The following is a 16,029-nucleotide window of genomic DNA, read 5'->3' as shown; positions in this document are numbered from 1 at the left end:
CCAGTGGGGAATAGAGTAACCATGTCCCGATGATGCCCAGGTAGGGACCAGAGTCACCAGGTCCAGATGAGGCCCAGGTGGGGAGCATATTCACTAGATCCAGATGAGGCCCAGTTGAGGCCCAGAGTCACCAGGTCTGGTTGTTGAGGCCCAGAGGGGTACCAGAATCACCTGGTCCAGGTAGGTGACATCCAGATGGGGACCAGAGTCACCAGGTCAGGGTGAGGCCCAGAGGGGTTCCAGAGTCATCATGTCCAGGTGAGGCTAAGGTGTGGAACAGAGTAACCAGGGCCCAATGATGCCCAGGTGAGGACCAGAGTCACCAGGTCTGGGTGAGGCCTAGATAGGATCAGAGTCACCAGTTCCAGGTGAGGCCAAGAAGGAGTCCACAGCAATCAGGTCCAGGTGAGGCCCAGGTGGGGACCAAAGTCACCAGGACTGGGTGAGGCCCAGATGGGGACCAGATTTACCAGGTCCAGGATTTAGAGTTAGGGTTAGGGTTTAGGCTTTAGGGATTAGGGCTGGAGGGACTCCATCCCTGGTCTCCAGGGTCACACCCGGGCTGAAGGCAGCGCTCAACTGCTGGGCCACCAGGGCCGCCCCCCAATTTTTTTTTGTAAGATTTTATTAACTTATTAATGAGAATACACGGAGAGGAGAGAGAGAGAGAGAGAGGCAGAGACACAGGCAGAGGGAGAGGCAGGCTCCACGCAGGGATCCAGACGCGGGACTCGGTCCCGGGTCTCCAGGATCACGCCCTGGGCTGCAGGCGGCGCCAAACCGCTGAGCCCCCCGGGCTGCCCCCCAGTTTCTTAAAAGCTGCGCCCCATACAGTCACCAGGCCTTCTCAAGCTGTGGCTCGACCGCCACGCACGCGGTTTCTTGACTGACTCCCAAAGTATCTGAGCAAAAGTTTCAATCGCCCACTAGGGGGTGGGCGGGGTCCCTGGGGCCACGTTAAGAGGCGACTGGCGCGTTCACATCACTTTGAAAATAGCTTTGAAACTGACGAACTGGGATCCTGCGCCGCTCACTCCGCAGGCCTGGGGAGCAGGCGGCAAAGCCAGGTTTTGCGGTCCTCTCGCCTCAGCTGCGTCCCGGGACCACAATTACAGGTGCCCCGGCGGGACCCTTCCAGGCCCCGACAACCCGGAAGTGCCTGCCCACGCCTGCCCACTGCGCCTGCGCGAGGCGCCCCTGTCCGGCGAGCGAGGAGACTGGCGCTGGGCCTGCCGGGAGGCTCGTCGCGCCTGCGCGGAGGGCTCCTGGCGTGCTGCGTCCTTACTTTTGAAACGAGTGGCGGGGAGCTTCCGTTGGAGGCTGTGGCGTCGCCGTCTGCCGGGTAGCGGCGCGCTCCCTCGTCCCTAGGCCTGGCCATGGCGCTGCAGCTCTCCCGGGAGCAAGGCATCACCCTGCGCGGGAGCGCCGAAATCGTGGCCGAGTTCTTCTGTAAGTCCCCGTTGCGCAGGCCAGAGGGCGGGGAGAACTGAGGCCAGGCCGCCCTGGAGGCCCGCGGCCCGGCCACGGAGGCGGAGGCGGAGGCGGGGTCGGGGTGGGGGTGGGGGCGGGGGTGGGGGGCGGGGGCGGGGGCCGGCTCTCTCTGCTCCAGCCCCCGCCGGGCCGGAGAATCTAATCGAGGAAGAGGCGGATGCAGGCGCCACCGCCGGGCGCCTCGCTCCTGGTGGAGCGGGAAGCCCAGGTGCTGCGGAGGCCTGCCTGGCGCTGCGGCCCCTCCACCAGCAGCCTTGCTTTACACTGCGGATCCGACACGCGCCCCAGCCCGGCCCCTACGCCCACCCCGAGCGGGGTGGGGCCCCAGTATATTTTGAACAGCCCATCCACCAAGCTTTGATCCCGGTACTGACGGCGATGGACTAGATCTAGGAAACTCTGCCCTGGACCAGGCCATGTTTGTACCCTCTGATAGAATCTGGTAGGAGAAGAGGAGGGAAAAGTGAGGGAGAGGCTTGCTTTGGAGCATTGGGCCGGTTAATCAGTTGCTAATCCAGACGCAAAAGCCTATTTCGACACCCTGTGATCACATAACCTGAATTGGGGCTTGCATTACCGTGAGCTTGTAGTTCTACTTTGACACTAGGTCAGTGCAGTTTGGCATTTTTATTTCCGCATAAACGCAGGTATCGTGTTCTTTTTACTTAGAAGCAACATTTTTAAGGATTTTCAGTGGCACTTTTCACCTACTCTGCTTTCAGCAAGACACCCACAAATGCACGTTTAGGCTTTTTCAGTTTGAAACCAGGAATGAAACCGCAGCCACATCTAAATAGGTTTTATTTTCCAGAGTTACAAAGTGAAAATGACGTTAACATTCCTTTTGTTTTCAGCATTTGGCATCAACAGCATTTTATATCAGCGTGGCATATATCCATCTGAAACCTTTACCAGAGTGCAGAAATACGGACTCACCTTGCTTGTAACAACTGATCCTGAGCTCATGAAATACCTAAATAATGTAGTGGAACAACTGAAAGGTATTTAAAGAATTCTTTTTTTTAAAAAAATTTTTATTTATTTATGATAGTCACAGAGAGAGAGAGAGAGAAAGAGAGAGACAGAGAGAGGCAGAGACACAGGCAGAGGGAGAAGCAGGCTCCATGCACCGGGAGCCCGACGTGGGATTCGATCCCGGTTCTCCAGGATCGCGCCCTGGGCCAAAGGCAGGCGTTAAACCGCTGCGCCACCCAGGGATCCCCGTGAAAGGTATTTAATTGTTGAAAACCATTTTGAGTTCTGCAGGCCTTCTTGGACCCGTACTTTCTGGCATCTTGGTGTTCATTTTTCAGCGCTATACAAAAAGGTGTAAAACACTGCAATCTCAAATACAGTGATTCTCAATTGGAAGGAAGCAAATAATAAGTTGAAAGAAAGTCCACTCTTCCCTACCACATTTTGAGTGGGTTAAATACTTTGATGTTAGTAATCTGATCTGGCTTCACAAAACAATCTCTATCAATTCCCTTTGAAGTGATTTTTGCAGTTCGTGTAGCCAGGTGGAACAAGTTGGAATTTTACATAACTATGATGATGTTTATTATTGGAGAGAAATCCACTATATATCTTTAACATGAAATGTTTTCTATAGCTGCCTAGAGTTTAAAACCATCATTATTTTAAGATAAAATGAAATTGGATCCAGCCTGGGAACTAAACTTAAAAAAAAAAAAATACTACTAATAGAGTACCCAATAAAGTTTTTTAATGTCTTACTGTCTTCATTTGTCTTTGTTAAAATCCTGCCTGTAAGTTAGCCATTTCTATCTGAACACTCACTGTTTTTTCTTAGCTCAAGAAATTACTGAATACCTGTTGAATGAATACTTGTTCTCCATCTATTCTTTTTTTCCCCTCATGTTTTTCTCTACTTAGGATTCTCACTTCTAATTTTTCTGTGTTATAGGATGTTTCTCCCTGGCTCCTCATTTGACCTTCCAAAACTAGTTCCAAAAAAACATTACAGTAATTTTTTTTAAAATTCCTGAGTCATATATATATTTTCTGTTTCAAGGGGCTTTATTTTTTAAATTCTATTAATTGTATTTTTATCATCTTCAGGGCTAAATCACCCAGGGCTATACTCAGATTACTTAGCCTGAAACGTAGAAGTAACTAAGAATCTATGTCACCTTAATTTGATGAAGAAGCAAGCCCTGCCTAAGCTACTGATTTTAGGTTGTCTCCTTTAAGACTACACTGATGACATTTCACCTCAGTTGTATGTAGACCTTCCGATTTAATTTGTCCCTTTTATTTTAGTTAGAATGGAGGAATTGCTCTTCTTAGAGGCAAATTGTTCGATCTCTGAATCCCCATCACTCTAGCCTTCCTAAGGACTTTACCCTAGTTCTTCTCTGGTATTTTTGACTTCTTTGTTTTGAGATATTTTCATTGGTGTCATCTGTCTTCAGTTTTAAAAGAAAAAAATTTCCACCCACCCCAGATCTTTAAGTGACTACCCAATCTCTTCCTTTTCAGAGCAAAATTGAGAAAAAGTTGATTTTTGTCAAGGGGTCAGCAAGACTGACCGCCCATATCCAGCAAGTGGCCTATTTTTGTACTACCTGCAAACTCAGAATGTTTTCAGATTTTTAAAAGCTAGTTTTTAAAAGACTACGCAAGAGACCTAGGTGGCCCACAAGCCCTAAATATTACAAGATTGTTTTTGTCTCTTGAAAAAAAAACAACAACTGTGTATTCTTGAGTATATTATGCCAAGTTCCAAGATTAATTCTGGGCTCATTATGAGGCCCTCTTATTATGATCTCTAAGATGATTTCTGACACATACATAACTTCACTAACAATCTTTGTGTAGTTGACTCACAAACATACATCCAACCCAAGTCTTCTCTTTGCTCATATAGTAAGTGGCTCCCTTGATATCCACATGTGGCTATCCTAGTGATACTTGAAAACTAAATTTAAGGGGGTCCTGGCTGGCTCAGTCAGTAGAGCATGCAACTCTTGATCTTGGGTTGTTAGTTCCTGCTCCACATTGGGTGTGGATATTACTTTAGAAATAAAACCTTAGGGCAGCCCGGGTGGCTCAGCGGTTTAGCGCTGCCTTCAGCCCAGGGCATGATCCCGGAGACCCGGGATTGAGTCCCACATCAGGCTCCCTGCATGGAGCCTGCTTCTCCCTCTGCCTGTGTCTCTGCCTCCCTCCCTCTCTCTGTCTCTCTCTCTGTGTCTCGTGAATAAATACATAAAATCTTTTAAAAAAATGAAGAAAAAGAAAACCTTAAAAAAAAAAAACTAAGCATCATGTCTCATTTCCATTCTCTTTCTCTCAGTGAACGAGAGGTTGGATCAACCTTCCAACCAGTGGTATAAACCAGAAAGTTGGGAACTATCCCTGAGTATTTCCTCTTCCTTAGTTTCATTAGTATCCAATAAATCTTAACAATTTTAACCACAAAATCTCTGGACTCTACCTATGCTTCTCTATCTCTACCAATTTATCCTTCTATAAGCCTTCAGTACCTCTTGCTTGAGGTAATCATTTAGCATCCCTAGATCCTCTCTTTACTTCCACTCTACTTTCCACACATCACAGGCAAAAGCATAGTCTGAAATATAAGTTTAATCACATCACACCCTATACAAAGTAATGACTTCCCTGGTTCTTGAAGTATAAATTCTTAAATTTAGTCCATGTGGCCTTGTGTGGTCTGACCCCTATGTATCTTGCACAAACCGACCTTGTTCATTCTCCCTTTTTTTTTTTTAATTTTTTTTAAAATTTTTATTTATTTATGATAGTCACAGAGAGAGAGAGAGAGAGGCAGAGACACAGGCAGAGGGAGAAGCAGGCTCATGCACCGGGAGCCCGACGTGGGATTCGATCCTGGGTCTCCAGGATTGCGCCCTGGGCCAAAGGCAGGCGCCAAACCGCTGCGCCACCCAGGGATCCCCATTCTTTCTTAACTGTATTTGTATTACCCTTTCAATCCTCTGGTCAGATACTTTGCGCTTTTCAGTATTTAAGACCTGAACCATTTTCTGTATCCTTTTGCATATTTAATGGTATTTATTTAGAAGTGAAGTCAAGTGAGAATTCCCTGAGTCAAATTTTCCTATATTCTCTCATTGGATCACATACTGTACCTTCTTAGCATTTATTACAATTAAAATTTTACATTTATTACTGCAGTGATTAGGTTAATGCTCATCTTCTGCAGTTTACCTTGGATTAGAGTATACTGCATGTTTACTACTCTGTCCTTAGCATTCAGTACTAACTACATCTGGTACAGATACTAAGAATTGGAAAACAGGGGCTAGGTTATTATGAGGCAAGTTTTCTGTACAGGTTGGAGGAGTTCCAAAATACCAGTGGTAGGAATTTGCTAAGGGTAGAAAGTGAGACCTGGGAAGAGAGTTACTTTGTAATGCAGTGAACCAAAAAAGATGCCTTGTTATGCATTGCAGATTGGTTATACAAGTGTTCAGTTCAGAAACTGGTGGTAGTCATCTCAAATATTGAAAGCGGTGAAGTCCTTGAAAGGTGGCAGTTTGATATTGAGTGCGACAAGACTGCAAAAGATGACAAGTAAGTATGAATTAAATTGCTTCCACTTTCATAGATTTTTTTTTTCCCCAAAACTTGTTTTCTTGAGTAAATGAGTTCTAACTATATTGAAATAGTTTCGTATAAGGTAGTTTGTTTCTAACTATGTTAGATTCGATCTTTCATCTCCCGTGGAGAATTAGACTCACAAACTGTGGTCACAAAAGAGTTGTGCCTATTATGGACTTGTATAGTGTACTTTTAACATAATTGCCCTTAGTCTAAAATCCATAAATTTCAACCTTTAGTATTTATGGTGCTATATGTAAGCTACACATGATGTATTAGGTGGGCCATTTAATGAATTGTGTCAAGGTACTTTTAACCATGAAGTATTATCCTAGACTTTCTACTAGCTTATTTTGCAGCTCTACTGTATTTCATTTAATGCTATGAACTTCCTAAGACACTCTTAACTGAAGTTCTTAGGTCCTCTGGTTGGGAAATGCCCCTCATTATATGCTAATTCTTAGCATTGTCCTAGGCATGCTTACCTGTAAACTCAGAACTCTCATAATGAAATGTAGTTCCTGAAGCCTTTGGTCTATTTTAGAAAGTGTTTAATTATAAAAATAACTTGATATAACATCTTATTTGAAGCACTACAGAATTAGACATTTAGGTATTACTAAAAATACCAAAATGATTATGCCAATTAAAGATCTTAGGTACTACTTGTTATCTTTGTTTTACAATATGCTGAATGTTTCCTGACTTGAAGCACTTGGCAGGTTTTCTAGTCATCTGTTATTTAATGACCTGATACTAAGATCAGCCTTAAATACTGGAATAATAAATGAAATTATAATCGTTTTTTTAAAAACTCCTTTTGAATGCATTACTTAATTTGAGTTTTGAAGCATTTAATCAAACAATCTTACCAGTGTTTTAAATAATTTGTTAAAACTTAAAATGTATCAACTCATTTGGTTTCCTCGGTAGCACACCCAGAGAAAAGTCTCAGAAGGCTATCCAGGATGAGATCCGCTCCGTAATCCGACAGATCACAGCTACCGTGACGTTTCTGCCACTGTTGGAAGTCTCTTGTAAGTATTAAATGACTTCACGTTGGTTCAGATTTGTTGTGGAAAGACTAAGCTATTACTTTAAGAACAGTTTTGTTGAATTTTTTCTTAATTATCCATGTCATGGTATACAAGTGAGAAAAACGTCATGAATCTAAAGTAATGCTGGTTGCATTTTATTTACAAGTGCTGAAAAGGGAAAGAATGAAAGTTTTCTACAGTACTCCTGAATATTTTGATGTAATTTCTTCCATTTTATTTTCTACATATTTCCTTGTATATAATTAAGACTTACAGGTATAACTGTGTCTTTCTTTTCTAGCTTAGTTACTCCTTCATTCATCAGATATACCCTAAATACCTACTGTATGCCTGACACGGTATTGGGCATTGGGATACAATGGTCACAGAACCAAGATGTTCTCTTTCTCTGGCTTAGATTCATGCTGTCTCGTGATTAATTATATACTTTCTGCAAATATCTTTAATCGCTTTTCTCTTTGAAGAAAAAAAAAGATTTTTTTTTTTTTAGTTTTTCATTAAGTAAAAAGGAGTACAGTATTTTCTGTACTAAAATTTCCATTGAAGAAAAGCAATTAGCTAATATAACTGATTAGAGATCAAGCTAAACTAGCTTTTCTGACATGATAGGTGGCTCATATGTGAGGGAGACAGGAAGGATAGTTGTACCTTTCAAAAAATAATTGTACTTTAATGATCTTATCCCCAATTCAGGTTCATTTGACCTACTGATTTATACAGACAAAGATTTGGTTGTACCTGAAAAATGGGAAGAGTCGGGACCACAGTTTATTACCAATTCTGAGGAAGTCCGTCTTCGTTCATTTACTACTACTGTCCACAAAGTAAATAGCATGGTGGCCTATAAAATTCCCACCAATGACTGAGGATGAGATAAGGACAGTGATGTACTTGTAGTTCTCAGATGCAGTTTTCCTGAAACCAAGTCAACTATAGTTGATAAATTTTGTTTCACTGGTTAATTTTTAGACTGGGAAAACTTAACATTATACATCTATTGAACTGTGCATAATTGTTCCATTTTTTTGTTACCTGTATGACTTTATACAGGGTTGGCATAAATTATTGCACGTTGTTCAAAAGGGAACTAGCAGATCACATCAGCATTGTTGTCAATTCCTTGAAAGTGGTAACTGTAGATGGATAACTTTTGCCATAAAGCTAAATGCCTTCTTAAATCAGACCTTTTGGTTAAGTACTTTGACTCTGGAATATAGGCAGGGAGATATTGAATGTAAAATACAGCAAAAGAAGTCTGAATATTGAGAGTCTTTGTTTAGATTCTGAAATTATCTAATGATAATCTGCAAGTAATGAAACATTGCTCATAATAGGTCTCTGCCATTTATTTCATTTGTATATTTTCCATATTGAAAACATTTCCAATTATTTGATTTTAATTTGTTGTAGAACTCGAACCTACAAAGCTATGTATATTGCCACTGTTTAAATTCCTGTGATACAGAACTCTTAAATTTTTTTTTATGTTTTATAAAATCAAGCTTTAAATGATGGTGAAATAAAGTTAAATATGTATGTTTAAAATTTGTCTTAAAATATGTTTATATTGGTGTGGTATTAACACATACAATAGAATGGATTCAGTATAGCAAATAATATCTTGTGCCTACCAAGGCCTAAAGATACAAACTTGAATAAATCTGGAGGTACTTTCAATTTAATGGACAAGCTTTGATTATATCCCTTTAATCTTATAACCTTAGACCTAAAATAAGCATCATTCTCTGTATAAAATAATACATGTCATTTGGAATTAATTCATTTTAGCATGTAGTGGACTGGAGAACTTTTCTATGCTCTTAGCCTTATTGCCAGCCTAGTTTTCCTTATTTTTTAAGGATCAGTTTAAGGCAAACTTCTAAAGACTTTTCTAATCTCTATTCTAAATGTTACCTTGTTTTGTAATTGAGTGCTTAGTATCAGACACTGTTCTAAGCTTTTTATATGAATTAACTCATTAACCTTCACTATAAAGTAAAAACACATAGCCTGTATCACTCATTCAGAAATTACAAAGTGAGCACCTGTAAAAATGCCAAGTATTAGGATGAATGAAACAAAGTCCTGGTCTTTCTGAAGCTTGAGATATGGATAGGAAAATAGATGGCAAGCTTCCAGGCAGTTACTACACAGGTTTATCTCATTATGTATTTGTCTTTGTTTTTTCACCTGAGTAATCTAATCTCTCTGATCCAGTTGCCTGCTTGTTAAGAATAAAGGGCAATTCTCTCATTGCAAGACAAATAAGTGCCAGTATTTGATGACAGGTATAGTGAATGCTATTGTGAAAGCCCATTGCCTTGAGAATCGTTGAAGCTATCTAATTGAGGTCCACCCACATGTCTTTTTCCTGAATAAGAAAAGTAGTTCTGCAGAAATGAAAAAGATGTTGAATTAAGGTATGGTCAAGTCTGGTTTTCCAAACATGAGGTATGTTACAAAGTGGACACTAGCAAGATTAAAACATTTAAATTCTGGGCTGTTAAACTGTGGGAGGAGCCATGATGTCCTTGGACAGATGAATGAATAAAGAATATGTGTATGAGAAAAAAAAAATATGTGAGATCTACAGATAGGTAGATAGATAGATAGATCTTGCCATTTGCAAAGACTGGGATAGAACTAGAGGGTATCATGTTAATTGAAATAAGTCAGTCAGGAAAGAAAATTACCATATGGTTTCACTCCTATGTGGAATTAAAGAAGCAAAACAGATGGACATCTGGGAAGGGAAGGAAAACTAAAGAAGATGAAAACAGAGAGGGAGGAAAAAAGGGACTCAATCATAGGAAACAAATAGGGTCACAGGATGGGAGGAGGTTGGGGAAATAGGGTAGCTGGGGGATGGGCATGAAGGAGGACAGGTGATGTCATGAGCACTGGGTGTTATATCCAACACCTCTTAAATTCTACCTCTGAAACTAGTAATACACTATATGTTAATTAATTGAATTTAAAATAAATTCTTCAAAAAACATCAAAAAAATAAATCCTGGGCTGTTTGTAACCTCTAAACATGAAACATTAGGTTGAGAAGGACAGCAGAACTGGAAGTTCAATAAAAATATGAAGAGTTAAAAATTCTGGTCCTACTTTTGGGACAAAAGTTTGAAATTCTTTTTAGAAAGCAGTAACTGCTTTAGGAAACACTAAATGCCTCTGCTAAATAACCAGAAATAATGTGGTCGTTCCCTGAAAAACGTTCACCAGTAGCAACTTTAATAGATCACTGATAATACTTAAATTTCTGTCAGTTGTTTTTATTTGCCAAATTAAACGATCCTAATATTACCACTTATAATTTGTGGCTTATTACACTAGTGATTCCTACTAGTACATATATTGGAGTTGAGTTGGAGCCAAGCTATGAGCTTTATTGGCAAAGCTCAATTGGAAAAGCTTTGGCCTATGGCCCCAACTAAACTTGTCCTGCCCTCTTTTCCTATACCTTGAAGTCCACCTTAAGAGGAAGATATTTAAACCAACAGATGCAAGAATTGCGAATGACCTATGAACAGTTAGTATTATATGTAATGATGAATCACTAAATTCTACTCCTGAAACCAATATTACACTATATGTTAACTAAGATTTAAATAAAAATTTGGAAGAAAAAAAAAGCCCTACATGACTTCCACACCATGTTAAACAGAGAAACCAAGATTCTAAGAGAGTCTGATGGGCCTGCCCTGGACTCTTGACTCAGCTTTGCTTACCATAGGTAGAGGAATGGAAACATGTTCCAGCTGGGCCTATCAGGGTCTGAAATAGAGCCCCAGAAGGGACTGAACCACATGTCTCCAGGATTCTTCTCCCAGTGTCATCAATTGAAGAGAGGAGTCAAGCCTCCATGGGAATTCACACAGAGGTGTGTAATAGTCTCATGTATTAATTGGCTTTTGCAGCAACCATAGAATAACAATTTTTTTTTCCCCTGGAAGTCTGTGGGTTACCTGGAGTGCTTGTCTTCTTCTCATGCAAGTCTGCAGGGCACATGTCTCGTTCTATCGTTGAAGGGGCAATGCCTCACCAGGACTCTTAAAGCTTATATTCAGAACTTTCACACTGACATTTTTGCCCATATTCCACTGATGCAGGTAAGTCTTAAGGCTAAGCCAAACTTCAGTGGAGCCAGAAAGTACACTCTTCCCATGGACTTGAGGAGAGGGCTGTGTGAAAATCTGATGAAAATGATATTATACAGGAAAGATCAGAATACCTAAATAATGCTACACTGTAACTCGTTTTCCACCAGATGTCACTAATGCTACAATATTCAAATTAAGGTGAACTTTTAACTTTAATATTCAGCTTTTCCTATTGGAAATTAACATTGGGATTTCTGGCTACAAAAATAAAAAGACATCAGAGGAAGAAAACACAGCACCTATATTGGCTAGGTAATATTTAATTTTCCTGCTTTAGTGCACAAGTAGAATTGCAGGATCAATGGACTCACAAACAGCTCTACATTTTTTAAACTTTAGATGGTCTCTTCTGTCCATGATCAAGAAGCTCATTTGGCTCCTCAGCAAGCACATCAAAAGAAGTGTTTCTTCATCTTTCCTAATGGCTCCTACCCTTTTACATCCTTTTAGCAATTGAATGTCCATAACAAATTACTTTCTATTTACTTTCCATTTCCATTTCCAGGTTTCTTTGGGAGCATTATATTTACACTGTCTTCAGATGACTTTAACCAATTAATGGCAGGAACCAAAAGACAGAGGACTTAATCCTGTAACTTATCTATATTGTTCAAGGAATAAATAAAATATGAATTTGTGAGCAGTGGTGAAACACTTTCCCAACCAGTCAAAAGAATTGTTCATTAAATAACCTGTTACTCTTTAGGGAATTAATTTTTTGCTAAAGTTGTAAATAATAATATCTTATTTATTTTATTTTATTTTTAAATTTACGATAGTCAGAGAGAGAGAGAGAGAGAGGCAGAGACACAGGCAGAGGGAGAAGCAGGCTCCATGCACCGGGAGCCTGACGTGGGATTCGATCCCGGGTCTCCAGGATCGTGCCCTGGGCCAAAGGGAGGCGCCAAACTGCTGCGCCACCCAGGGATCCCAATATCTTTTTTTATTAAATATGTAAAGTTCTGTTTTAAGTTATTTTTGTTCAGTGTAACCATGATAAAAACTTCTGTGTTGGAATAACTATGGAATAGAAATGCTGCTAAATTTCAAATTTTATTAGTTACATCTTCTTAGAGCAGATCTGTATTTTTTATTTTTTAAATTTATTTTGTATTGGAGTTCAATTTGCCAACGTAGAGCATAACACCCAGTGCTCATCCCGTCAAGTGCCCCCCCCAGTGCACGTCACCCAGTCACCCCATCCCCCGCCCCCTCCCCTTCCACTACCCCTTGTTCGTTTCCCAGAGTTAGGAGTCTCTAAGAGCAGATCTTTAAAGATCTTTCCATTCTTCGTGATTATGGCTTTGAAAGCCAGCAGCATTAACTGATGCTTATTTTTTTTTTAAAAATCTAGTTGGGAAAGCTAGTTAATCTTCATTAGAATTGACAATCCTCTTCCAATCTGGCAAAAACATTGTAGCCTTAGCAACAAAACTATTAGAAAAAGCTTAGAGAGGAAAATATCAAGAATTTACCCTCTGATTACACAAGTCAGTTTATGTTACCATTTCACCTATTTTTGTGCTCTTACCATTTGGTCTATTTTTTTTTAATTTTTTTTTAAATTTATTTATGGTAGTCATACACACACAGAGAGAGAGAGGGGGGCAGAGACACAGGCAGAGGGAGAAGCAGGCTCCATGCACCGGGAGCCCGATGTGGGATTCGATCCCGGGTCTCCAGGATCGCGCCCTGGGCCAAAGGCAGGCACTAAACCGCTGCGCCACCCAGGGATCACATTTGGTCTATTTTTACACTAGAGAAACATAATTTCATTTATTTGTATGAAGTCCATTTTCATCTGTGTTTACACCATTTTGCTATGCAAGCTTGTTTGCACAAAGGAACACATGAGATCAAAATCTTTATTGTTTTGGCATTTTATCTGTGCTATAAAAAGCCTCTGAGTATAAGCACGACCACTCCTGCTCCACTTCCATGCAAGGGAAAGATCTCAAACCTCTTCAAAAACTATCTAGTTATGGACATACCCAGTGGATACCTAGACATGGATCTGAATTTCTTTCTGAATGGCAGGGTCACTCACTCACAAGCATTATTACTTAATCCTCACAACAACCCTAGAGGGGGGTATTGTTCCCATTTTACATGTATAAAACCTGAGACTCAGGAAGGCCAGGTAATTTGCTGAACTTCAGACATGCAGGGTCTAGCACCAGGCCCGACCCCAAAACCAATATTCTTTCTCACTGGTTTTCAGAATCTAGGCAACAGGGGAAGGTGCCCTGCTCCAGTTGCAGGGACTCAGCCAGAAAGACTGGAATATTACATGACTCTACCAGCAAGTTGGGGAAGGAGAACTCAACACTATTTGAGTATTGAGTTGCATTAATTTTTTAAAAAACACTTTTTCAAAATAAGCTATCATTAAATGTTTATATATACATAGTATTTTGCTGTATAATAGCAGCATGCATTTTCTTCCATCAACATTTTCTTCTCTCATTCTTTCACTTGTTTTTGTAACTACATGCTGTGTTGGAATTTGGGCTTCTTTATGGGTTGGAACCAGTTTGGGAAAGAGGGGAGAAAGAAGGCGATTGAGATGTATGTTATCATCCAAATTATAGGGTTCCCTAGTAAAGCTGGATAGAAGCTTAGACCTTTAGCAAAAATAGGGCTTGCTGCACCTCCATAAACAAGCCATGGGATGGCCAGACAACTGCAGTTGTCCTCACTCAAGCCCATTCCAATAGGGGACCAAGAAGCTCTTTAAGTACAAAAGCTTTACACAGCTTCTATAGGTCTTAAAAAGGTCTGTTCTGGGATCCCTGGGTGGCACAGTGGTTTGGCGCCTGCATTTGGCCTAGGGCGCGATCCTGGAGACCCGGGATCGAATCCCACATCGGGCTCCTGGTGCATGGAGCCTGCTTTTCCCTCTGCCTGTGTCTCTGCCTCTCTCTCTCTCTGTGACTATTATAAGTAAATAAAAATTTAAAAAATTTTAAAAAAAAGGTCTGTTCTACGTTGCTTGGGATGGTGTGAGAAAGTGAAGACAGCGAACCCAAATCTCTTCTCCAAAACCATGTTCTGTCATCAGGATTGGAGTAGAATCCTGAAGAGGGGAATAACACGCATCCCTCCTAATATTTGCCAGCTTTTTAATTTTTTAAATATATTACATTGTGGATTCCGCTGGCATCATGTGAGTTGTTTTAAGTAGCATACTCAGAGGCTTTTGTTTTTTCAGTTTTAGTAATTATGTATGTATTTTCTTTTTTTTTTTTTTTTAATTTATTTATGATAGTCACACAGAGAGAGAGAGAGAGGCAGAGACATAGGCAGAGGGAGAAGCAGGCTCCATGCACCGGGAGCCCGACATGGGATTCGATCCCGGGTCTCCAGGATCGTGCCCTGGGCCAAAGGCAGGCGCCAAACCGCTGCACCACCCAGGGATCCCTATGTATGTATTTTCATCTGTAGTCAGAAAGATACCTGTTTTTTTTTTTCCTAGCATGTTTTAACACATATTACCCTGAGCAAAGATTGTAAAGTCCACGCTGAATACTTAAAAGCATGTCACTTTTTGTAGAAAAGTCACGAAGGCAGTTCACACATGATGGAAGGCTGAGAAACAATGTCATAACCCTTTGTACTCAGGCATCAGAAGGGGACCAGGGCAGCTGTCCCTCTCAGCCGAGTGGTGCATGCTCACAGTGCTGCTGTGTTCACACAGGCCCCAAGTCTGCTTCTCCCTACACAGAGTCCTTCTGGAACTGCTTGAAGGGCATTTTGCTTTTTGCCCACAAAAGACTAGCACCATGAGTCAGAAAGTACTAAGCTGAAAATTCTCTCTCTGATTCTATTTCTTATCACTAATTATGCCCAGTCATGTCGTCCAAAATAGCTCACCAGAGGGAATGTGAACTGGTGCAGCCACTCTGGAAAACTGTGCAGAGGTTCCTCAAAGAGTTAAAAATAGACCTGCCCTATGACCCAGCAATTGCACTGCTGGGGATTTACCCCAAAGATACAGATGCAATGAAACGCCGGGACACCTGCACCCCGATGTTTCTAGCAGCAATGTCCACAATAGCCAAACTGTGGAAGGAGCCCTGGTGTCCATCAAAAGATGAATGGATAAAGAAGATGTGGTTTATGTACACAATGGAATATTCCTCAGCCATTAGAAACGACAAATACCCACCATTTGCTTCGAGGTGGATGGAACTCGAGGGTATTATGCTGAGTGAAATAAGTCAATTGGAGAAGGACAAACAGTGTATGTTCTCATTCATTTGGGGAATATAAATAATAGTGAAAGGGAATATAAGGGAAGGGAGAAGAAATGTGTGGGAAATAGCAGAAAGGGACACAGAACATGAAGACTCCTAACTCTGGGAAACGAACTAGGGGTGGTAGAGGGGGAGGAGGGCGGGGGGTGGGGGTGAATGGGTGACAGGCACTGAGGGGGGCACTTGACGGTATGAGCACTGGGTGTTATTCTGTACGTTGGTAAATTGAACACCAATAAAAAATTAATTAAAAAAACAAAATAGCTCACCAGACTTTATGAAATGAACACAGAGAACTGTATCAATATTAAAATTTCCCAAATTTGAACAATATGAAACTCATTTTTATTACTCAACTTCCCCACAAACTAAATCCCCTTGCAAATAAAAGCTCATAGAAATTAAAGTCCAAATGCTCTCACTCTCCATTTTATACAATTGGCTCAGTGT

General features: G+C 41.0%; 2 protein-coding genes across 2 annotated transcripts in view; both read left to right on the top strand.

Annotated features, from left to right (window-relative positions):
- The first annotated feature begins 812 nt into the window (after positions 1-812).
- On the top strand, positions 813-8,999 carry LOC129502613 (mitotic spindle assembly checkpoint protein MAD2A). Its single transcript, XM_055314351.1, has 5 exons — positions 813-1,449; positions 2,346-2,492; positions 5,949-6,069; positions 7,030-7,133; positions 7,848-8,999. Exons 1-5 carry the CDS (start codon positions 1,377-1,379, stop codon positions 8,018-8,020), a joined length of 618 nt encoding a protein of 205 aa, XP_055170326.1. The 5' UTR covers positions 813-1,376; the 3' UTR covers positions 8,021-8,999.
- Positions 9,000-10,738: 1,739 nt separating this feature from the next.
- LOC129502596 (rho GTPase-activating protein 20-like) overlaps positions 10,739-16,029 on the top strand; it is a 41,556-nt gene continuing 36,265 nt past the window's right edge. Inside the window, exon 1 of the mRNA XM_055314321.1 lies at positions 10,739-11,043. The gene's annotated coding sequence lies outside the window, so the exon portion shown is untranslated. The remainder of the gene's footprint in view (positions 11,044-16,029) is intronic.

The sequence above is a fragment of the Nyctereutes procyonoides genome, unplaced genomic scaffold (genome assembly GCF_905146905.1).
Source record: "Nyctereutes procyonoides isolate TBG_1078 unplaced genomic scaffold, NYPRO_anot_genome, whole genome shotgun sequence".
Lineage (NCBI taxonomy): Eukaryota > Metazoa > Chordata > Mammalia > Carnivora > Canidae > Nyctereutes > Nyctereutes procyonoides.
The sequence above is the reverse complement of the archived record's forward strand: the minus strand, read 5'-3'. Positions and strand labels throughout refer to the sequence as shown.

What these genes read in the sequence shown, in the direction of transcription:
- LOC129502613 (XM_055314351.1), top strand. Translation starts at nt 1,377, where the DNA reads ATGGCGCTGCAGCTCTCCCGGGAGCAAGGCATCACCCTGCGCGGGAGC. An exon ending in TGTAGTGGAACAACTGAAAG is followed by an intron (nt 2,493 to 5,948) that starts GTATTTAAAGAA and finishes TATGCATTGCAG; the next exon opens with ATTGGTTATACAAGTGTTCA. An exon ending in GCCACTGTTGGAAGTCTCTT is followed by an intron (nt 7,134 to 7,847) that starts GTAAGTATTAAA and finishes TCCCCAATTCAG; the next exon opens with GTTCATTTGACCTACTGATT.